Source organism: Strix uralensis, chromosome 6 (genome assembly GCF_047716275.1).
Source record: "Strix uralensis isolate ZFMK-TIS-50842 chromosome 6, bStrUra1, whole genome shotgun sequence".
Taxonomy (NCBI): domain Eukaryota; kingdom Metazoa; phylum Chordata; class Aves; order Strigiformes; family Strigidae; genus Strix; species Strix uralensis.
The window spans coordinates 26,114,603-26,139,604 of NC_133977.1; the positions used below are offsets into that span (position 1 = coordinate 26,114,603).

At 35.2% G+C, this 25,002-nt stretch overlaps 1 protein-coding gene across 1 annotated transcript in view; it reads left to right on the forward strand.

Annotated features, from left to right (window-relative positions):
- KCNH7 (potassium voltage-gated channel subfamily H member 7) overlaps nt 1–25,002 on the forward strand; it is a 238,724-nt gene that overhangs the window by 129,272 nt on the left and 84,450 nt on the right. The window contains exons 3-4 of the mRNA XM_074873347.1: nt 10,135–10,290; nt 18,669–18,701. Coding sequence (XP_074729448.1) covers nt 10,135–10,290; nt 18,669–18,701 — 189 coding nt within the window. The remainder of the gene's footprint in view (nt 1–10,134; nt 10,291–18,668; nt 18,702–25,002) is intronic.

A 25,002-nucleotide genomic window follows, 5' to 3' on the forward strand; every position in this document is an offset into this window, starting at 1 on the left:
AATGTTTGTAAACAGACACTAAAGCTCTGTAGTTCTTTATTTTTCTGTTAAAAAATATGAGAAAAAATGTGTCCTACCATAGTTTTTACCTTGAGCTATACATCTGGTATTTATTGAGTGTTACACTTTAAATAAGGTTACTGAAAATGTGAATGAAAAAAAGTCAAAGCATTTTCACAATGAAATCCAGTTGTTTTCAGAACTATTTTAATTACATGTAATTCCACTGAATTAATGTAATCCTTACTGTTTTGAGCTTTCCTAATTAAAAATTCTGTCTTGACACAGCCTGAAAGATGAATGAAAATGACTTAAACTAATATGTAAATGCCTGTTGATGAACTGAAAACATAGTATAACAAACTCATTTTCATATTTCATTATTATTACTTGGACTAAGTTATTACATTTTTTTCACCTACCTTTTCAACTTCAGAAAAGAATCTTGTATTTCATCACTGACCTTTCTCAGGTGGTACTTATCTATGTCTAATGGCATTGGACATGGGTAATTTTTTATTATCTGATGTCACATATTGGGATGCTCCGTGCTTTACAGCATTACATTCTGGGCTCTCTTTTGTTAATAGACATAAAATTCTAGTCAAGTATATCCACATTTTAGTACCTAACAAAAAGCTCTTGTTTTAATATGTCCTTAGAATTTGGACTAGATGATCTTCAAGGTCCTTTCCAACCTAGATGATTAGCCCAGGTATATCATGCAGAAGAGCAAACAATGGATTTTCTATTCACTGTTAATCCTGAAAATTTTTTTTGCCTATTTTCAGTGAAATGAACATTTAAAAATATTAATTTTGTCTCACAGGAATATCTTGTGCAATGTAGAAAAAAATCACTTGTCAATATTGTCCTTTAAAAATAATAAATATTTCATTTTAAAAAAGTCTAAGTGAAACTTTTCAGTTTCTCTCTTTCTAAAATAGCACTGTTGTTTGCAATGTTTCCCTGTTAAAAAGTTCAGTTATTAAATTCATCAATTGTAGTATATCTTGCATTCACTACAACTGTATTACAAGTGTTAATAAAATCAAGCATTAATACCAGAAAAACAAGATGAAAACCATTGGGCTTTCCTCATTCACATAGTCTGTAACATCTATAACACAAAAGAATGAAAAATCCTCCTCAGTTATTCAACAGTCAACTTGCAAAGAGTTTACAGACTTACCAATATTTTTCCAGAGATGTACTCTGTGCAATCTGCCCTGACCTTCCATGTCTGACTGCTTAGCATCTGGTAATACATTCTGTGTGGTGCCCCCAATTTACATAGCTTTACATAGGTGCAAGGAACCAGGCACAGGATACTTAACTGTATATGCAGAGACAGAAATATTCTCATTAACAAGCCAGAGACATTGCTTTTCAGATGCAGCACTACTTGCTATATTCTTCTGGAAGAAAAAGACGGTGTAATAGACATTTTAGACTAAGTTTAGGGCCTAAATGATTCCAAGAAACACTCGTGTTTGAATGTATCAGCGTTGCAAACTGCCAGTAATGAAAACCCATCCAGAAAACAATTTCAGACCCAGCTTTCACCCCTCTATGAATGTACCAGAGTGTATCTCTGAGAAAGATCAGTATGAGAGACTGTTCAAGACTGACTGTAGGAACTGGGCCTCTTGACTTCAGTCCGTGCTCTAGAGAAACCTCCTCTGACAAAACTCAAATGTAGTTTTAAGGTCAACTGAGACAGAAATAAAAAAGCCTATCTTGCAATTTCTGCACCAGCTGTGGTTTCCTAAAAATTATTCTACATGCATCCTGGAGCCTAAATAAGTCTTTACCCTTCCATATACAAGCAGTTTTCAACATTTTTCACTCTATGCTCTTTTCTTGGTCTCTACTTTATAAACATAGAGCATCACTGCTTGTTTATTTTTCATTTCATTTTTCTTTCCTTGCCAAATACTTAATTGCTCTATATCTTCTGTACATGTTTGTATATGCTTAAACAACAAAGCACTAGGAAACTGTCCTCCCATATAAAATGTGTTCAGCATTACAATTAATCACCATAGCTCTATTAGTATAGGTGTAGATATTATAATTAGGAGGTGAGCAATAATTGTGTCAGTGCAGTAGCATAAGAAATTCTGGAGTGAGCAGTTGAACAGTATTTATCTAGCTATTGAATTATATTATAAATGGGAGAGAAAATGAGATATTTATATAGGACAGTCCAATAATGAACTTGCCCACAGCCTCCAGGGCAGAATTTTTTTTCTAAACTTGCTAGTTTAAAAATTCTTCCCTCACTTCTAAACACCGTAAGTTAATACCTTACAAAACCTGCATCAGTCCTATAAATCATATCTTAGTATCAGCAACAATTTCAGTGACAGAATAAATATCTATCTGATATGGAGGGTGGAGTGAAATGTCAAAGGGAACAGGTCCCATTTAATCACTGTATGCTCCCTAATAAATATCAGCCAAATATACTCTTCTTGTCTCTACCCATCCCCCTTAAAAATAGCTATTCAATTGAAAAGGGATATGATACATTTCAACCTGCCATCTATTTTTAGTTGTTCTCTGCAATAAATCTTTAAAAAGAGATAGTCATACAGATACATCTGCAGCATGTTTAATGGGAAGATTGTGAATTGCCCATTCTTGCCACATAACGCAACTTATTTTCAGTCAGATGGAATTGGAAAATGGTGACATAAAGACACAGCTCAGAATATACAGGTAAAAGGTAAAGAGAATTGTAAAACCCATTACCCAGAGTTCTGTGTGGAAATATACTAGACACATTTTAATAGTGTGGGGCTGTTATCTACTAATTCAATTGTGAAAATGAGATCAAGAGTTTCTTTGTGTTGCCCTTAGTTTCTTCATTCATTTTTGATGCAGCTTTGGACAAAACACTTTTCTTTTTATGCCTCACTCCTACCACCTTTAGAAGAAAGTAAAATAATACCTGTACACTTTGAAGGGCAGCAACAGGCAACGTTTGCAATGGGGACTGTGATTCCTGGAATAGATGCTTTTTATGACTACAAATATTGTAATCTTTAGTCTTAGCATCAAGTTTCCTCCTATTCCCCATGTGTGCAGCTACATAACAAGTGGGGGGCATTCTTTCCTTTAGACCCAAAGTTTTGAAAAATTTAAATAGGATCTTTAGAGATCAGATGTCTCCAAAGAGCTGAATAAATTACATCAAGTGCAAAGATGCAAAGAGCTGCAGGTAAAACAGACAGAAGTATTTGTCTGATATGTCTTTCATGGGATTGTTAGTGAATTGAGCAAATAGCTATGTGGTATCCACCTACAGTGATCTGATTCTACATCACTAAGAGCTGGGAATTTTTCTCTGGGCAGATTCAGTCACTCTTCCACTCATTTTTATTATATAAACAGGCAGACTAAGTTGTGAAAAATCTGTTAGTAAATAGTTTTCATTGACACAGAAATGGGCTTGCAAAGGCCTTTGGAGCCCTTTAACATAACATCATGTGAAATTCTGCAGGATCTTCACATGGCCATTTTCAACATAACAGTATAGGAATAGAATTCTTAGTATGATTTGAGAAAGAAAGTAAACCTTTCCTGTAAGTCCACTGAAAACAAGATTCCTTGTGACATACTGCATTATTCCTGGCTTGTGCTTGAATAGAAACAGAAAGGAATAGATTTTAAGCCCTTGATTGGTCATGGTGAGTCCCCACATCACAATACACATCATCCCTCAATATTTTACAAACTGGCTTTCACTTGAATATTCAACACACATCCCCAGTGCAATTGTCCCTAAATGCCAACAAAAGCTCAACTAAGTACCTTGTTTGCTTAGAGTGGACCTCAAACTGGAGGTAAATAGGCTTCTGAATTTTAGGCATAAAAGAAAATTACTTTCTTCAGTGATAAGTCACAGAAATCACACAAGGGTACTGTTTTTCTTCCAATTTCTTTTCTTTGTTTATAACCTTTCAAGGATACGAGATGCTTTGCTTTACTGGTATTATTAGTAAATTACAACCAGTCATTTTCAGATGTCATTCTTCTGCACTATTCACAGCTTGATGAGAACACTTGTTTGCTAAAACAAGGTTTTAACCTGTTTGTTACCAGAATCCTGACAACTTAATAGCGTGGCCAGCAGGGACAGGGAAGTGATCTTGCCCCTGTACTCGGTACTGGTGAGGCTGCACCTTGATTACTGTGTTCAGTTTTGGGCCCCTCACTACAAAAAGAACATTGAATTACTCGAGCGTGTCCAGAAAAGGGCAACGAAGCTGGTGAAGGGTCTGGAGCACACGTCGTACGAGGAGCGGCTGAGGGAACTGGGGTTGTTTAGTCTGGAGAAGAGGAGGCTGAGGGGAGACCTCATCGCCCTCTACAACTACCTGAAAGGAGGTTGCAGAGAGCTGGGGATGAGTCTCTTTAACCAAGTAACAAGCGATAGGACAAGAGGGAATGGCCTCAAGTTGTGCCAGGGAAGGTTTAGACTAGATGTCAGGAAGTATTTCTTTACAGAATGGGTTATTAGGCAGTGGAATGGATTGCCCAGGGAGGTGGTAGAGTCCCCATCCCTGGAGGTGTTTAAGGGTAGGGTCAACATAGTGCTGAGAGATATGGTGTAGATGGAAACTGGCAGTGTTAGGTTAATGGTTGGACTAGATGATCTTCAAGGTCCTTTCCAACCTAGTTGATTCTGTGATTCTGTGAACATATAGAAAAAAAGTTTTGGCTTTGCTTCCATTCCTATTTTTAAAGTTTGGCTGAAAGTAGATATGGAACAACAGGGAAGAAGGTCACAATTCCAGATCACACTTCAAGTAAGGATATTCTGCTTATCCTTAGGGCGTTTCAACAATGCAAAAGTCTTAGCAGCAGTGTGCAAGAGACAGCCTTATTTCACAAGATTTTGTATCCCACTTCCCACCTTGCCTTCCATCTAATTCATCTACCACACAGTCCCTGTGACACTACTACACTGGTACATATAAGGAGCATGTCCACATCATTTTTCTGCCAGCATTTGGCAACAAAATAGATTGTAAACAGCAGTCTGGACCAGAGAACAAGACTTGAGTTATCAGCATTTCATATGTTCTGGAGCATACATTTAATTTCATTAAATTCCCTTTACTTTCTGTCTGGACAAGTATTACCCTGGACCTGAATAAACAGAGTAACCAAATTTCCAAGGACTGCCCTAGTCTGGAAGAAGTAGAGAGAGATGCTTTTTTTGTTCGTTAGGGGGGAAGAGACTATTGCATTTACGGAGTTAAGGAGTTAGTACAAAACCATGCCTTGGCTTCTCATCCCAAAGACAAAGACTCCATGAAGGATGGGTGAAGTCAAGAGAAGGTCTTCTGATCTTCCACTTTAATACTCCCTCAGATTATTTCTTTTCTCAGAGAAGTTCTTGCTAGTATTAGTCACTCCCCCTGAGCCATGCTATGATGAAAGGACAAATAAGGCTGTAAATATGAACACAAGATAACAAAATACTATTGGTTACGTTTTATTGCATGATATTCTTTGTATTTATGGAAGTCAACTCTTAATAGAGGAATATTAGGTTTCTACTTAGTATAACAGTGATCAGACTAATAATGTCAGAATAACTAGTCAAAAATGAACCTGTGAAAACAATACATATTTCAACTCATTACTAACAAAATGGGAACTATGCAGACTTTTCTGTGGTTTTTTTCAGTAAAATGCTGATAGAATTAAGACTAAGCTTAGTATTTAGTTGCATTTCTACTATAATTGACAGTTTAAGATTTTAAATTAAAATGTAAGTTATGAAGTCTATGTTTATAACTAATATGTTCTAAGTTTGTGCCTCTGAGAGAAGGCATTTTGAGAATTTATTTTGATGACAAAATGTGAACCATGTCAGGGTAAGTGGAGGGTAGTTATTCCCAAAATAAACATGCTGATTATTTAATAAAAATGCAAAGAATACCCAGCTTACTTCACTTGTCCCTATATTATCATAAAATTGTCACATTGCAGGTGTCTCATTCAGAGTCGTCTTCAATCACAGGACTGCCTAGCTCTGGAAACATACAGTATCTCTGCCTCTAATTTTTAACTGTCTTTGGTCTTGTCCTAGTAGGCAAGCTGTTGTTGGCTCTTCCTTTGTTCTGTTTTTATTTATTCCTTCTCACCTCCAGTTTTAAATGAGCAGAGGTGGCTATGGATTGTACAGATACCTACACTGGACTACTTGTAGGTTGCAGCAGTAAAAAATTATCCTAGAAAATTCCTTTATGAGGTCAACCTCTCCAGAAATTTATATACGCATACAAAGGACATACTCAACATCTTTCTTTCTATAGCCTTAGTCAGTTGTCCACAGCAGCTCTAGTAACAAAAAAATCTGAGAATTCATAAATGCTTTGGCACAGGGAGCCAAGATTGCTTCCAAAATATGCTGGAACCAGTCTCAGCCGCAGTGTTCAAATTTGTACTGAGGTGTGGGTCTGAATTTTTTAATGGTGAAATATAGATAGCAACTGTCAGACTCATTCAGGGCAACAGGACTGAAGAGTCATCCTGTAGAACCACAATGGATTTTCAAGGGTCCCTGTTGTGTGGAACGTGGGGCTTCTACAGAATTAGGACAATTACCTAAATGCCACAGTGTCTCATTTTTCAGAGATCCTTTGAGCTTGCCATATGGAATGGCCTGTGAAAATTTTGTTCCCAAGAAGGCTGAATCAAAATAGTTGTTTGGGATGTGTCATGTTTCAAAGTTTACTTGTCAGAAGTTTTCATATGAGAATGGAGGCTCTTGTAATTTGCAATGCCTTCACTGGTGTATTAATTATATTGTTCTGTCCCAATTGTTCATAAACAGAGCTATTACAATTCAAATAAATGACTGTAGTTGTATCTAGAAGATGCAGCCTGATAAAAATCTGTCCGAAAATCTTCTATAGAAAATCACTGGAAAGATAAATAGATTTTAAGAACCAGATTAATTGGTTTGATTTGCCTGCTTTGTACTGCTCTCATGAAGCAAGTCAATTTTAAACACTATGCAGCCAGATACTTTAATAGGCTTTGCTTCATCAGAATTGCTCAAATGGTGCAATATATTCTTATATAATCCTAATATATCCTAAATCTTTATTTCTTAAATTTTGATTGTCATTTATGTATACATTTTGGCAGTTGTTTCACATCAGCCTGTCTGGTCTAGTGAAATCATACTGTTGAACACATAACTACATAATACATACATAAATACATCCTATTCAGCATATAGGGGAGCAAAATCTTTTCTTCACATGTGGATATTTTTCCACTAATTTAACTAGATGAAAAAGGGGGGTTTAAAATGTCATAGACAAAAGAAAACAAGCCCTTATAACCATGGAATTCAAGCTGACAAGAAAATATCCAGTTTTCCTCTTCATCACCTCCAACGATGATAACAAGAGAGCACAACAGGTATATTTCATGATTACTCCTTGATAGTAATCTTTAGAAAATCCAGATATATTGCTGGATATTGGATCTATTAATTATAAAGGTATAATTTTCATAATTATTCTGATTATATCATCCACTTTCTCTGTGCTGTTAGATGAGAAATGCAAATTCCAGAAACTTCATTACAATTTTTGTTGCTCATCAGAAGCATTTCTTACTTTTGAAATATTCAGTATAGAGACAAAACAGGGAAAACATGCTGAGTGCAATGAAGAACAATGGAATGCCAGAGTGCAAATACTGAATAAGATTGTTTATAAACAAGCTAGTTCTTAAAATTTCTTTATTGCCATCAACTCCAACAACTTAAAGCTTGTCTTTTGAATTTGCTAGTATTCTTTCTTTGTACCCAACTCTTGTTTTTCAGTCATACTAGGGTCTTCCTCATTATTTTGTATTTCTTATTCCCTTATTACCGTTTCAACAGAGATAGACACTGATAAGTGTATAGCAGATAACTGTTTCTGTACTAAAGACAAATACTAACAATGACTGCGACAGGCATTGTGTTTCTGTTAACTTGTGGAATTCCAATTCCAGTCATTCACACAGAGTCTAGGTGTCTTGAAAAACTTCACACTAATGAACCACACTGGACTCATTAGCCTGCTGGTGCAATTGGTTTTCAAAGGAACTATGCTGAATTATACCAGATATGAATGTTTCTCATGTTTTCTTCCCAAAATATTTCTACATAGAGCTCAAATTTTTAACCCTCTGCCTTTTTGCCACAGTCTTAAACTGTGGACTGTTAAATAGCTTCTGCACCTCCCAGAGATGCAAATCCCTAGCTCCAGTACAAATGAGGTTTGTAAATGCTTGAGGGCGGAATGTTCTACATAAATGGGAGATAGTGTCATTATTTAGCACTGTGGGAAGCATTTCAAAAGCTGAAACACCCTTGCCTTCAAAAGCAGGAAAGTCTTTAAAGAAGTCTGAGGCTCCTTGTCATCCTTGTTTGCAAAAACTGATAAACATTTGATCCACTGGAGTTCAGTGTTCTTCAAAGACATGTGCGCCTCAGCCTAGCCCCACTTCCAGTCCTTTGTGTTAAAGGTGTCCAGTTGGGGGATATATGCTCAGCCTATAAATCTGCATGTCAAAACATAGTGTGCATCATGAAATAGTCAGTATTTCCTTCCAAGTGAATCTTGTTTAAAGTCAACATGTATTTTTATTAGTTAGCTAAAACCACAAAGATTATCTCTAAATTCTCCTCAGACCCTCTGTTTAACCAGTCTATGTTGCAATGCTTGGCCTGCAGCACTTCTATTTTTAGCTCTAATGGAACAATCTTAAATTGCTTATTTTCTGTTTACTAAAGTCATTGAGCTTGTAACCATGGCAACAGTGGCAAGTGCCACAGCTTAACTGTTTTATTAAATGGATTGAAGGTACAGCTGCAAAACTTGAAAGGCCAGCAATATCAATTTTATACATAGCTCAAACTGTCATATATACCACATTATAGTAAGTACTACATAAAATATGAGGAGCCAGAATCTGATCTTCATTATAATGACATAATTCTTTACTTTTTCTCTCCTCAATAGCAAAAAAAAATGAAGTTAAAAAAAAATAATTATTCTTGTGTATAACCCAGATCAGGATCTGCTTTTGTCAAATTGCACAGCCTGTCAAGTTTCAGTGATTACTGCATTTGAATGCATAAATTGCAGATGATGTGCATTAAACCAGTCCCTAGTTATCATGGAAAGACATCATCTCACAGTTGTGTTTGCATGAAGCTTTTAGCACATTATTGTATTGCTTATATCAATCACATTATTTTTGGAGCCACTAATGACTTTGTCAAATGAAACTTCTTAAGTTATACTGGAAGAATTAACACAAAGAATTCTTTAAATCTATGATTAGGCATTTGAACAAGAACATCCCTAGTACCAGAGGTGTTGAGAAGTTACACCTTCTGTTCATTTCAGTATAAACTGGATATGCTCCATATATATGAAAACTAGGGTACTTTTAAATTCATACTTCAAATTGTATATAACAGTTAAGTCAAATACTTCTGAAGATTATTGAAAATTCTCACCACAGTTTAGAAGTTTTTTGTGATAGAATATAAAACCCCATAGGATCAGATAACAAATACCATTTTTAACACAAACCTAAACAATATTATACAGCCCCCAAAAGATTGAGAGCTAAAATAAGAATAGTGATATATTTACACCCATAAATATTTAATGCATGATTCATCCTGTTGTAATAGAACCAAAAGCTTTCAGAATGTTTGACATTTAGAAGAATGGGGTTCTGCTTTCTTCACTGGTGTTGTGGCTGGGACACTGTTCACATTGCTACTTTTGGTGCTAAATATCTCAATATCACAAGTCTGTCTATATAGGTACTTCTAGTGAATAAAAATCAAAAAGTAAAATTGACATTTTAAAGGAGAGATCTTTTGGAAGAGGTAATAATCTAATAAATTATCAAAAGATTTATTTATTTCTATGAAAATATTCCTATTTAAATTAAAGAATAGTGTGTTTGAAGTTCAATCATTAAATACAAGAAATATTCTTCACTATCTGTTGGTGTAACTGGAATTACTGGAGTGAAAAAATAACGATGTTTCCTTTCATTTATGTATTTCTTTTTTTCTTCCATCTGCAGGATCTACCTTCATTTGCAACACCCACATAATTCCAGTGAAAAATCAAGAGGGAGTAGCAATGATGTTTATTATTAACTTTGAGTATGTAACAGATGAAGAGAATGTGGCATCTCCTGAGAAGTGCAAGCCAGTATTGCCATCCAAACTTGTAAATCGTAAGTTACTCATTGAAAGTTCTCTGCTTACCTCTACTCTTAGCTGAGAGAGTAATTAACCTGGGAATAATGATACCAAAGAAATTAGGCAATCCCCATTGCCTGATTCATTTAAGATAGAATTTGAAACAATAATGTAGCAAACCTGTTATAATGTTGGCGAGATAATCTGCCAGATCTTTGGTAGTACTAACAGCATGGATCTTGTGAGTACTGCTAGGAAATATAAATTTATTAAAAGTAAAACATTTCACAGAAGTCCATTACCCTTGACAAAAAAAGATTATGAACGGAAAACTGAAAAAAGCCCATTGTGATATAGCCCAAATATTTCACTTTAGCCTATTCAAAATTGAATATTTCTGTTTTCCTTTCCAAATAAAAAATAGTTAGTGGAAGGTTTGATTAAATTAGACTAGAAAATATAAAACATGTAGAAAAAAAGTTAAAACGTAATTAAGCATCCTGATTTTATCAAACTGAAGTGTTTTGATTGACCTGAAGGATGTGGGGGTTTTTTGATATACAGGATAAACTTTAGTTTTCATTCCACTCTGGAACATAAGTATTGTCAAAATGAGAAAACTCTACAAAAAACAAAAGTCCGCTTTTTATACAGCCAGACTATGTAGTTTTCTGTCCACTGTCTGCAGAACATGTGCGTTTTGCTGACCTTCACTGTGCAGCAGCAGCACCCAGTCCTCTGCTTTGCATCTGCACTCCCATAATCTGCTCTTACTACAAGATTTCCCAGAACACATTCCCATTTGCACAAGCTCTTAGTAAAGCACAGCACACTCTAACAGTGAGCAATAACACTGCCCCTGGCTGGCTCAGCAACAGTTGGAAAATACCTTTTCACAGTGTAATAATCTTTAATGTTAGTATGATAAAGGGACCTGGAAACTTCTGATTCAACACTTCAGCCTTCTCTAGATAGGAGACAGAGACCGGTATGACCTTCAGTGTGAAAAGTGAGGGAGAACTTTCCCAACGTAAGCACTATGTACTACCTGAAGTGATGACATGCTATATTATTTTTTCTGCTAGTTATATTGAGAAAATTGTAAGGAGCAGGACTTTAGCTGTGCATATAACAGCATTATCAGGTTCTTTCTGATAAAAGCAGTCTTTGCCATTCTTCATAATTGAGACTTTCTGCATGGTGTCTTCTGGACAAAATGCATAGGACCTCACTCAAAGCTCTGTGACTATCAAAAAATATATAAACAAAATGTCCTCCCATAATATTGCCAAATCATTCACATTTTTAAAAGATTGAAATTTATTTCTATAACTAATTTGGATATTAAAAAATACTATTTTCATTAAGCATGGAGAAAGAGCTCTGACTGAATTGCTCCAGACAGGCCAAAGTCTTTCCATTTATGTCTGTATAACCCTGCAATGGCAGTAGATATAAGACTATGGAAAGGAAAATTCCCATTACTGGAAACTAGCAGTCTGCAAATAATTATTGTTGACCAAATATCACATGTTTTTAAAAGAGCCTTTGTAAATATTCTTTACAATACATGTCTAAAATTCTGTGCTTTTATACTTCCTTTTCTTATTCTGTTTTGCAGGGGTTTTTTTGAATAACCAATGCAGCAGTATTTTTCATTTCTCTTTTTCTAGTAATGTTATGGTAAAAATCCCATTGAGGGGTATCAGACAAAATAATAAAATTGCATCAGAAAAAAAATATAAAAATTACATCAAGTAAACTCCACTTATATTCTGTTTCTATTTCAGGATGCCACGATTTTGTGACTTTTGAACACATTACTTCCTGGTTTTAAAAAACAATTTTATAACATAAACAAAATTCTTCAGCTGGTCCATGCTTAATGTGGTTTTATTGACAAAACAGAAGGTAAAATACCAGTTCGGGTGAAAAAAAAGAGCTTCATGTCCTGAAAAAAAGCTTTTTGTTCTGCGATCTGCAATACATCACTGTACATTTTCAAGTGTTGTCACTTGCCGTATTTTGAAGTGAAAAGCCGCTAAAGAGGACATCCGCAAAAAAAGCACTTAGTCAAAACATCCTTCTCTTGTTTTACAGTATTTACGCCTGACATACACAGGGGATTTCCTTGCTGAGAGTTCTTGAAAAATGAATAGGTGGGGCTCAAAGCTTAGTACGTAATAGAGAAAGATCAAGGTGCAAAAGGAGGCAAAGAAAGGCAAAATGACTTAAACCATTTTCCTGCTAGTGGGTAGAGCCAGATGCTGAGCAGGCACATGGCTGGCTGCTCTTACTCCTACCTAGTTACTTGTGGTTTCAGAGCAGACTGTTATGTGGGCAGGATGGGAAGAATGGTGATACAAAATATGCTACATAGCCAAGAATTCCTCTTGATGGAGAGAATTCTCAAGGAAGAGTCCAACCTGTGCAAAACATTCAGAAATAACTGCAAGATATTGTGTACAGTCCAATGGTGGATTTGAATTAAAACAAACAAAAGTCTTGAAATTTAGAAAAGGCAGAGAGAGACCAATAAGCAACAAAATTCACGAAAAAGGTGGATTGTTTACCAGTAAAAATATCTTCCTTCAGTCATGTTCCCATAAGAACATGTTCCCATAAGAAAGGCAAACAGCAGATTCTGTAGGAGGAACTTAATTTTCCATCATCTTACTCTATTTAGAGCGTATATCAACAGGTAAAGTAGATAATTTGTTTTCATTGGTTCACTCACAAAATGAACAGTAATGGTTACTGGTTCAGAAAAAAAAAAAAAAAAAGGCAAAGAAACAAAATTCCTTCAAGTCCAGCAACCAATTTAGAGAATAAAAATAGAGGGGGAACCAGCCATATAACAAGTGCAATACATCTCTGACAAACAACCAAGATAAGCAACAGCTAATGATAAAAGACAAAAGATTTCAGATTGCATTAACATCTACTACCCAGAGTACACAGATCATGAGAGATTTCTTTCCAGAGCTCCTTAGATTGAGTTTTCTCGTATTAGAATGTCTTTTCAACGTGACAGCAAATAAAAATGACTGAGTCACATTGCAGAAGAGAAGAACTAAGAGTGAATAGGAAACAAAAAAATTACAGTTATTTTCCTGACCCTAGAAAATAAGATAACTCTTATATACTATCATTCTTCCTCTGATTTATTAAGAGTTGACATCAAATTTATCAAGTGTAACTTTGAAAAACCTTTCCTTTTTCTAAAAGCATCTATCCTGCTAGCTGCAGCCAACAGTATTGAACAAGAAAACTTACCACAGTGTTCCTCATGACTGAAATCTAACACAATGTAAGAAAAAAGCATTTCATGCCATACATTCTGTTTTCAAAGGCTCTAACAGAAAAGAGGGATTCCTATCTGTTAAAGGGCTGAGGGCCCTCTGAACAAATTAAAGACCTATGGAAGGCAACTGACATTTGCTAGGTTGAGCTCAGAGATTACATTTAGTTCTGGATAGGCAGAAACTTAAAAATTTACCAGCTGAATACTGACATATTTTAAATGGTGTTGGTAAGCTCTTTGGGACAGAGATCCTGTCTTTTGTTCTGCGTCATTATGATGGCTAACACAGCTAGGTTCTAATTCAGCATTGGGCTTGGCAGATTATGATCATAATAGATTATTTTGTAAAAAAATATGTTGCCAGGAGTTTGATGACCACATTTTAGTATAAATAGAACTCTTTCTAGTTGGATGCTCAAGAGCTCCTATCTCATATGCAGCAAAAAGCTGAATAGGCAGTAATGTGAAAAGTGAAGATACCGGCTTCACAATAGCAGTGTAAAAATCCTTTCAGATGATCCTTTTGTTCCCTTTATTCTTCCTTGCAAGAATTTATCATCAGTTCTCTATGCCAGTCTGACCAGTGTTTGTATAATCAAATAGCTAAATTTTGGAAAATCCTAGCATGCACCAGAACTGTAAATTACTAAATCACACCCAACTGATTTTTCACTCTCTTCTGTTTCATTGCTTTTGTGTTTTGTCACAATTCTATTTTTCAATATATGCCATTTCACTAGTAAAACAAAGAAAGTTTTTGTTCATATATAACTCTTTCCTTTTTGGGAAAAAAAATTATCCCAAAACATTTGTCGTATCTTTTTGTTTAAAATTCTGATGAAATTTATTTAATACTATATCTGTCCCATCTTTATATTCAGAGAGGTGAGGAAATTTCTTTTGTAAGCACTTATTTCCTGACTGGGTAACATCCTCTTCTCCAGTGAGGATATATTTGTGCAATGTGCAGTTAAATTGAGACTTACAGAAACTGATTTCTGCTATAGATGTCTATTCATCATCCAATCACTCTTTCTAAATTTTGTCTCATTTCCAGATACGAGAATTCTATTCATTCTTACTTCAAGTCTTTTCCAATAAGTTTGCTTTTTGCATTGCCTTTTCTTACATCATGTGCTTTATAATTCCAGAAATTAACTTCTATACCCAAAGATAAAAACACTTAATAACTTTATCCCACCTCACTTTATCTGTGAAATGCCTGAAGACATAAATACCTGCTTTTTAAGTTGAAGGATATTTGTTTAGTATATTAAAGTGTTACGATTGAAAGGTTTGAGCTACATAAGCCCTAAAATAGATTTTACTCATACTGTAACAGTTCTTATGGACTGTTCTCTGTCACATCTGATAAAACACTAACATTTGCTTGATTGCCACTATGATGATAAAAAATTATTCCCAGAAGTGTTGTTCATAAGTTTTCATTAATCTAACCATTTGCCAAGGTTGTATAAAATTTTCAACTCCAGCTGAAATAATGCATAAATAATAGGTATTTAACAAGATGCTTTTAGAAAGAGAGAACTCCTTCCTGCTGGACTCACTGTAAAAGAAAAAAAAAGGAGCTTTTTGTAGATTTTCTACAATGAACTAAACTAAGAAAAGATGTGATTTTATACCAGTTTAGCAAAAAAACTCTGTGAACACTACTAAATTGTCATTTAAATTTGTCTACTAGTAACAGTTGTTAACCAAAATAAGATAAGAGTTCCTGTACAGTGTGTTGAACAGACTTCATTAAACTCTTTATTATAAAGTGTTAAGCTGCTATAACTTCTGTATATAAATATGGGGTTTAAATCATCTGTTGAGGAAAGGGAACATAAGTGTCCAATTTTATTCCCAAACCTGTAAAACATTTCAATCTGGCATGTTCATCCACTCCACCAACTTGATTAGGAATTTTTACAGAAATTTACAGAACTAGTGGCATAAACTAATATTTGCTCCTGGCACCTGATTCTGTTCTCCAAAGCTGTCAAATACTTTGTGTCTGTAAAGCTAGTAACTGCAAAATATCAAAATCAATCATGACACAGATTGAATACAATCAGCAGCAATTTCACAGACAGAAAATCATAGATTTCAGGATACTGACTTCAGTATGAAGAATATAGCTATAATTTTTCTACTCAAAGTAGATCATTTATGGGATTGTAATGTATACACATGCACAAGATGAGAAATACCTCCCAGAACTTTAATTCTGAGTTGTCTTCATTTTCCATCTCACCTAGAGCATGCTGCTCTTTTACTGACCTATAAGTGCTTTTTCTAACATTTACTCCAGTCCTGTCTAAAGCAATACATGTATCAATATGTAGGCTAAAACAGCTAAAGTCAGATGAGGTAACTTCTTCACAAGTTTTATTCATTTAACTTCAAAACATTTTGACTAGTTAGAAGTACTAACCTATAAGCTAATATTGGTTCCCAAACATAGTGTTCATTACCTCATGGGAGAAAGCCCAGAAAGTTACTTGATTAAGCATATAATTACATTCTGCTGAAGAGGGATATTTGAAGATTGTCTTATCATTTTGTCACTTCATAATCTATAAGCCTATTAATGACACCCTGGAATAATTTCTTGGGTTTCTTCCTCCAAAGGAAATGAGAGAATCTGTTAAACATCCAATAAATGCATACTTTTTGGATAAGGTTCAAACAAAATGAACAGGTTAATAATATTCTTAAAACTGCTAAAACCATAAGTGGAAAACCTTTCAAGCAAGGAGATTCTTCAAGGTGCTTACACTTCACCAAATTTACCTCTATCCTGGTCCTAGCAATGGAGGTAAATCTCAGGCGTAGAGATCACTGCATCCACTGAAGTTACAAATAAAACAAGCACAACTGAAATTCAAATCAGGCCTTTCCATTAAGTCAAAGAGTTAACTCAAAAAACAGTATTTGTTTTTCTCTGTGCAGCGCACTTTGCTATATAAGTAAGCATAGCAGTTTAGTGGGAGGCAAGCATGTATTTTTTCCTAAACATATCAGAACATTGTCATGAAATATTGTATACCATTTGATGCACACAAGTTTGCCACATAGAACCTGTCACGAATAACCAATAGTAACCCCCTGACTTTGCCCAAAATGTAAAGAGAAGTTTGTCCAGGGTCTTATTTTTAGCTGTACCACTGGGAGCAAATTCATCATAAGTGAGAGCTAGTCAAGAAAAATTGTGTCCAGGAGGACAAAGGTTTCTATCTAGCCAACCAATAGCATAGTTCTGACAACCCCAGTCTCAATATGTGTATTTGTCTCCAAGGTAAATTGTAGTGAATGTTAGGTGAACTGAGACAGTGTTGAACTCTTAGTAAAGGAACATAGCCAAACAGCAATCACCAGTAAAAGACACAAGAACCTCTGGTATTTTCACTTCAGTGCTCCACAAATACCTAACTGCCTAATTAACAGAACAGACATTAAGATAAATAAAGTCTAGAAGTCTTCTTTTACAGACAGAGAAATACAAGTGGGGTGGCTATATTTCTGTTTTCTCATGACGGTTACTGTTGGAGCTTAGATTAGAAAGGAAGCCTCCCTGGATTCTAGCCACTCTAGCCTCTCCAATTAGCTGTTTGCATTACAGCCTCTCCCAGCTAGGATCATAGAGCTATTGTGCTGTATCTTGTACAAACATTCAATAAAAAAGGCAATCTCTGCTTAAAGAGATTGCAAACCAAAAAGAGGGAATGACACAGCTTTCAGCAGCTTTCACTGGAGGTGACTTGTGCACACTGGACGGGAAAAGGAAAACAAGCTGACAATACTCTGGCTATGCAGAGACCCTGCAAATTTTCCTTTTGCTATTTAAATACATAGTAAGTATGAGAAATGAGTATGAAAAGGATTCTTGGATTGAACTAGTTCCAGGAGGTTTCTTCCAGTCCTACATTTTTATTCATTTTTAACAGGTCTCCTATCTATTTGTTCTTTTCAGGACATTTAAAACAGGTTGCTTCTGTGAGGTAACTTGAAGGCTAGGCTAATGATTTTGCAAAGTCATCCCACATTATAATACATACCCTCAGGAAAGTATAAAGGCAGTGAGTTTTGCATCATTCTCTGATGGAAGAGAGAGACATTATGTCTCTATTATGCACAATAAGAACTAGTACAGAGAATTTAACACGTTTGTGCACTTATTAGAGATTTTAACCTTGAAAAGGGAGAAATCAAAATTGTCAGGCTATCTCAAGCTTAGATGAAGAGGACTCTACTAGATAGCAGAAAAAAATATTGAAATGGATTTACGAAGTTTTCAGAGGGACACTGGTCATAAGAAAAATGTTTTGTTATTTATATTATTCAACATGGAGTAGACATTATTTTAAGGTAAGCAAACAAAATAAATCTATAGATAAAAATAAGGGGATTTACCATCACTGTGCCTTATTTCTCAGGCATAGAATCCTGTCATAGTTACTTGACTGTATTAAGTAGCATAGCAGACAGGCAAGTTGGGCATTTCAAAGACCTGAAAGCAATTGGCAAAGACACATAGTCTGAGGAGTTCTTCCCATGAAGACATGAAATAAGTGAGCCCTATCAGGAATATGAAACTTCTCTAAGGTCATACTCTGAACAAGTGATAGTGAATAAAGCCAATTCTAAGGATATAATGAATTTTTCAACTATTCAATGTTTCTTCCAAACAAGATTAGCATTTCTTAGCAAAGAAATGATCACTAAGAATTTAGAAGAGGTTCCAGTTCATGAGAAATAGCACGTTAGTCTAGATACACCTACTTTAGTTGTCTGTCTGAAACATTAGCCAACTTTAAAACTTGGTAATTGGAAACATATATTGATCTATGCAACAAACTTAGTAATTATCAAAGTAATTCTTAATGGAATAGTTCTTAAATTTTCCAAATAAAAAGGTAATTTACTTTTAGAACAATTCTTCTGCAAATTGCATATATTGTATATGAATTCAAGCTACCTGAATTGGCTTCTAAAATGTGTGGAAATTTTATATTCTACCTTCTTTTCTTAATAGTCTGTTTATTTTTTGAATCTGTTTATTTTTAAGCTAAAGCTTTTTGTAAATCTAATTTAATTGTATTTCAGATGGTAACAACCTTTCAAGTGGCTCTTCTTCAGGTAAATCTATCTTCTAAATTTCTATCTAATAAAGCCCTTTTATTGCTTTGTTCTGGTTCTATTATTTCAAGATCTCATTACATTTTATATAATTCTAGAAGAGAGCAAGTCAAATATGGCTCTTGCTCCCACTCTCTGAATACTTATTTCTGAAAAACTATAGATATAACAGCTAAACTATTAAATTTAGTATAATTATATGACATATAAAATCTAAATGTAGTAATACTTTTCAGCTTATTATCACTGAAAATTCTTGTATGCAGATCATAAAAAAATTTCAATCAATATATGAGACAAAACACTGCAGAATTTGGTAGCGGTATATAAATTCAGTGTTAAAACATAAAGAGAACTTCTTCAGGCTTCCCATCTCAGACAAAAGCAATATTTTTTATTCGATGAAGTCTGGCAACCAAGGTGATGAAAGGTTGAGGCTTTCTTGAGAACTTGATTTAATAGATGGAATGAATTATTTTTTCCAGCTATGAATTAATTCTTTTTTCCAGCTACCAAAACCCCCACCATATTCTCAGCAAGACAGCAAAATATTGTGCTAGTTGATGAATTCTTTGCATATAATATTTGTTGTGATGCTTGCTATTTTATTTCATTGCAGTTATTTATTTTTTCTTCTTTTCCACTTTTAATTATGTCTAAGAAATAAAAATGCAAGAAATAAAATCTTTCTGAGAGAACCAAAAATTCTTTTTTCTTATGGCTTTTTCACAAACAGACTGTAACTCCTATAATCTCAATGAATAATGAATAAGATCTAATACAGTGACATCTCTAACAACAAATGGAAAGAAAACCAGACAGGTAAATGTACAGGTTCATATTAACATCCAAGGATATAACCATTCTGTGTTTTGAGGGAGACCCTGAGAACATTGTTCAGACTAAATTCACTGGTCAACCATAGCATAACCCTACATGTGGCCAGAGACTTCATTCCCTTCCTTTCATGTTTTGACAAGCTACCTCAGAGGCCTATGTGTAGACAGGAGGACCTGGAACCATATTATTCTCTTAGCCGTTCTCAATAGTACCTTTTAGGAGAAATATAGCCCGAAGACAAAAATGTGCCATCACCAGCTGTTGCATTTAAGTGTGAGATAAATTTAGTAAGAGATTAATCCCCTTGTGTTCTAGATGGTCCTCAAAGATTAGAGGGGCTAGGAGTAGCTGGACTTACCTCTTAATAGATATGTCAGTTACTGCTGAGACTATGGGCCTGACACCAGATGCACAAACAGCCTGTCTGTTGTAGGTCCAGTCGCATTCAAAAGAAGCAGCCAGGTTCACGAATAGTACAGTTTATTCTTATGCAACATCTACAGGTTCTTTGAGATTGCCAGCAATAAATGCACTAAACTGCAGGATGACTATATAGCTCTACAAACAAAAACGATTGCAATCATACAAGCTCAATTTCCCAGGTAGGCACTTGGCATAGCCAAAGTCACAAATCTTACCAAAAGGCATCTCTTCTGGGGTGGTGGTGAGGAGAACAAACCCCTCAATCTGTCCCTGCAATTTGGTATCAAATTCTTGTCCCTCCAAGTTAGGTACAAACTCAGGGTAGTATTTATCCACTATTCTGCCAAGCATGTCAAGTGTGTGTGGGGATGAGACTGTGGTCAAGCCACTATTCCTTGAGCAGTAGCACGAAACATTTCCTAGTATAACTCCTGAGCAGTTGTGCTACTGTTTTGTGCTTCCAACGCTTCCAACACCAGCACAGAGATAAAATAACTTTCTCACTTACAAGGGAACATAAAGAAGATTGCTGTTACTAATACTGATAGAACTCAAGTGAAACCTTAAATTTTAGAGACAACTAACAGAAGAAGAACTGAAGTGCCAAAATTAAAGTAGACCATACCAGAGGATAAAAAATATGTTTGTATGCAGTATCTGAGAATTATAAATTTAATCTTCTAAAGTTAATAATTGGATATGCCTTCCTTTTCCTGCCTGAAAAGAAATGAAGATTATTTAATGAGCAGAGGAAAAAAATGATCCACTTATATATGCTTTTCTACATTTGGGGGAAAAGAACTGAAAGAAACCATAATTGGCTCTTGCTGTAATTCTCTGTCCTAAGGCCTACTGAGCCCAGACTGAAAATAAGGCAGTATCACATGCCTCACTGTTTGCATAGAGTACATCCAAGTATTTGCTGCTATTTTAGACTGTCAATGTTTAGGGATTCCATTTCTTAAAAGCAATTGTTTCCTTCAGTCTGTTGCCTGACTTGTTAGATGGTATTTCTAAGCCTTTGAGTAGCAATTCACTAATTGCCTGTATCTGTAATTTTGTTAACCTAGATCCTAAAAATTCCTTGACAGTAGGCATGGAATTATCAGAAAATCTTTCAGCAAAGAGCTGACTTGTGCTCCTTTTGTGAAAGTAATTTTGTTTGGGGAAGTTTCAGAATGAAAGTGTTGTTGAATTAACCCATGCTCTGGAGGATAGTCTGTCATAATTGACCTACCTTACCTGCCCTTGTCAAGGAAATCTCTCTCTGTTTAGAGTATGTTGATCTTTGTGGATATGTACTGAAAAAGTAACGTGTTTCATTTTATAGCCAGACCAGTCATCCACTATGATAAAACTATTCAAGACTTGATTTTCTTCAACATTCTACCACAGTTAACAGGTTGTACCAGAAAATGGGCAGCTTGGAGTCTGATTTAGCTCTCAGCCTAGGACAGGTGATACGTCATACCAGGAAACAGTTCTGACAGTTTTGACACTTCACTTTAAGAGCAAATTATTGTGCATTTGAGCTCCTTTGATTTGAATTTGAAAAGTGTAAATCTAGAGAAGGTGAAGAGTCTAATAGACTAAATCTAGCTCCCACTTAGGGAGCCTGAGACCAGCTACCACCTCTTTTTCATTTGGTTGGCTTATCTGAAAGCAGCTTTAGATACTGGTTTCTGGATAACTACTTCCCTGCATCAGCATGAAAGTAACAATGCTGCTAGAGATGCTACAACAACTGGCTGAGCAATTCTTTGATGAGTCATCATGATCTCCCAGCTGCTACCTCTTAGGGCTACCCTTCTGCAGTGCTCAGAATAGGAAACCAGGAATCCCATGTGCATTGGCATGGGCTAAACAGACTTTGGGGTAGCACGTTGCATCTCCCAGTAATCCTAAAACATTAAAGAAATTGTAGTGAAAGTAATGCTCTGTCAGTTGTAGGCATTTCTCTGACTTTGCCACTGTGTCTAGTATGTAAGTATACATTTTCATCACTAGAAGTTTGAGGAGCACCTTCACTGTAGCACGGCAATCTTCAGGCCAAATATCATTTCTCTTCCTTGTTACAAAATGCTTACACAGGACAGAGAGGGGTATTACTTGCCATGCAAGTGCATTCAGTTACCAAAGAAATTTTTATTCTGATATGTTTTGGCAGGAATATCCCATTTTCAAAATGAAATTTGTATTGATGGAGCAGGAAATTTTCAACCATGATCATAACTGTTAATAAGGTCTTTTTGGAACCAATTTTTTTTTTTCCCCACAACAAAATTCTGTATGATGGTATATAGTGTTTAAGAATTGCAATTTTCTATTAATGTTAACATTTCCCATTTCAATACTTATGGGAAAGCAAGGCTATTAATTTTTCTTATCAAGATAGGGTTTTTTCCTACACTTTTTTTCACAAAACTATTAACCAAAATGTTTTATTTCCATGACTTCTAAATATCTTCCCCTTTGATCTCCCAAAATATGAGACAGAATTGAAAAAGGCTTTCAGAAAGCAAGAAAAGTCAATTTGAATTTTGGACTTTGGAGATAACTACATCTGCAAACAGTTTAGAAGTGTCCTTTCTTATGTGCAGTATATTTTTGGACTGAGTGCTACTGTTTAGAAATTCTAAGGGTTAGCTGAGATGGCACAGAGAATAAATGCAACGAACAGATTAGCTCATTTGAAAATTACTTATTCAGTGAAGCAAGGTTTGAAAGGAGGAGGTGGAACGTAAGCCTGGAATTCTGACTCAGACTCAACTGCTTTCCTCAATTGCTCTTAGCAAGCCACAATTATACAAATCTCTGACTCAGCATTAAGAATTTGGCAATCTAGTCTTCAACTTCAATTAAACATAAGGATTTTAACGTAACATTAGCTGTATATTTATAGTAAATAGCTAGTTGTGTCTCAAAAATGTTTTAGTATTGTAAGCCAAGATAAATCTGCTCTGACATCATACCTACACAAAGCAGTGGTTGTCCACTTTCAAACAAAAGATTTTACCCCATAAACAGAATGCCAGGCAGGCTTCCACTGACCCTTCTAGTCTATACTGGGACAGCGGCCTGGGGCCATGAATTTTGCTTCATGACAAATTGTATTATTACCAAGCTGAGCAAGGAAGTGTAATGTAAACTAGACAAATTCTGAATGGGTTTCATGATAGCTTTAGCTGCAGTACATCATATAGCTCATTATCTATACACTGAAGAACAATAATACTCCTCTCCTCTAAAGAATATTCAAATTAAAAAGGAGGAAAAAGGGATTTTAACTTTGAGACCATTTATTACAGTTTATAGAACAATAGCAAAGAGATACTCATTTAAGTTTTCTATTTCATGCCCAAGAGTCTTATCAAGAATCAAAATTCTCACTGAGCATTCTTTCCAGCTGAACTGCAGTTAGACAGCTAAATCAGTAATGCAGTATAACATGGTCATATTAACTTGGTGAAGCAGAAAAGACCATCTGCAACACCATGAATATAACTAAAATAGAGTGCCAGCAAAAAGCCGTTAACAGTGTCTAATGCCAGAAAACCTTATGAATGGTATTTTCAAGAAGTTCAATATAGTTGATGAAAAAAGAATTATAGTATTTGTTTCACTTTTGATGCAATAAGGTTTCAAAATTCATTTATTAACTGCTTTACAAATTAATTCTACGTGCATGTAAAAATAATAAAATAAATTTTTATGTACTTCACTAATTTCAACTGTAAGCAATTTGTTCAAGTATACTTAGTAAGTTAGAAGAAATATGCATGTTCCCAAGGTGCACTCTGCTAAATATCACTGTGCAGATTGAAAATTGGCACCTCTAATTGGTGCTTAAAACATGCATGACTCTGGTTTTATGTAACAGAGATTTCTGTCTACTGTACTGCTGTGTGAGTATATGCATTAGAGTAATAGATTTTATGCTAAATATTTGGAATTCAACAAGTTTTTCATAAATTATCAAGGAAAAAGGAAGGCTGTTACATGGATTTGTATTTTAAAGTAGGGGGAAAAGTGTGGAAGAGTCTCACAGGTTTTTTATTATTATTTAATACATTTTCAATTCCTTGGATAAAAAAGGTGAAAACAGTGAGGTGAGAATGTTTGCAGATCTCACAAAATTATTCAGAATATGACATGAGATTTACACATATATCCTTTGATACTGAGTGGCTGAGTGATAAAAGAGCAAATGAAATTTTTTACAGACATCATAATAGAGATTAAATTACCTGTTACCAGTCAAGAAAGAAATCTTTCAACTGTTATGGAAATATTAAATTAGCACAGGCTAGGAAGATAACTCAAAAAGGCAATCAAATATTAGGAATTATAAAGAAAGGAACTAAGATCAAAACAAAAAGCCATTATTTCACTGCACTGATCCCTGAGTCTAAGAGTAGCTCAGGCCACTGTCAAAAATTATTACATTAGAAATTAAAAAGAACTAAAAGTGAGAAGGATGATCAGAGGTACACAATACAGTTACACTAGCATTCTTCAGCTTGGAAAAGAGGTATGCAAAGAGGAATGCAACAGATGTATAAACATTGAGACTATTAAAAGGGAGCAATTATTAGCGATTTTTCATATCATAAGAACTAGCACCCTCCCCAAGGCAGCAGGTTTATAACAAGTAAGGGGAAGTACTTTTTCACAAAGGTATGCCAAAATTATGGAACTGTTTCCTATAGGATGCTTTGCAAATCAAAGTACAACCATGTTTCAGAAGCACTGAGGAAAATTCATGGAAGAAAGGTACAGCAAACGTTGTTTGTGGTTTAAACACAATCTCTGGCTCAGAAAGTTTCTGAACTGCAGATAGCCAGAAACTGAGTAAATTTACTGGGAGAAATCACCCACTGTAGTGGTTCTTAAACTCCTTCTCCACTACTGGAAAATAACAGAGGTCCACCAGTGTGCTAGATGGACCTCTGGTGTCATCTAGTATAGCAATTTTAGCTCTTAGGTTTTCCTTTAAGAAGAGCAGGGCACTCTCACTTTCATTCATTTAGAATTCAAA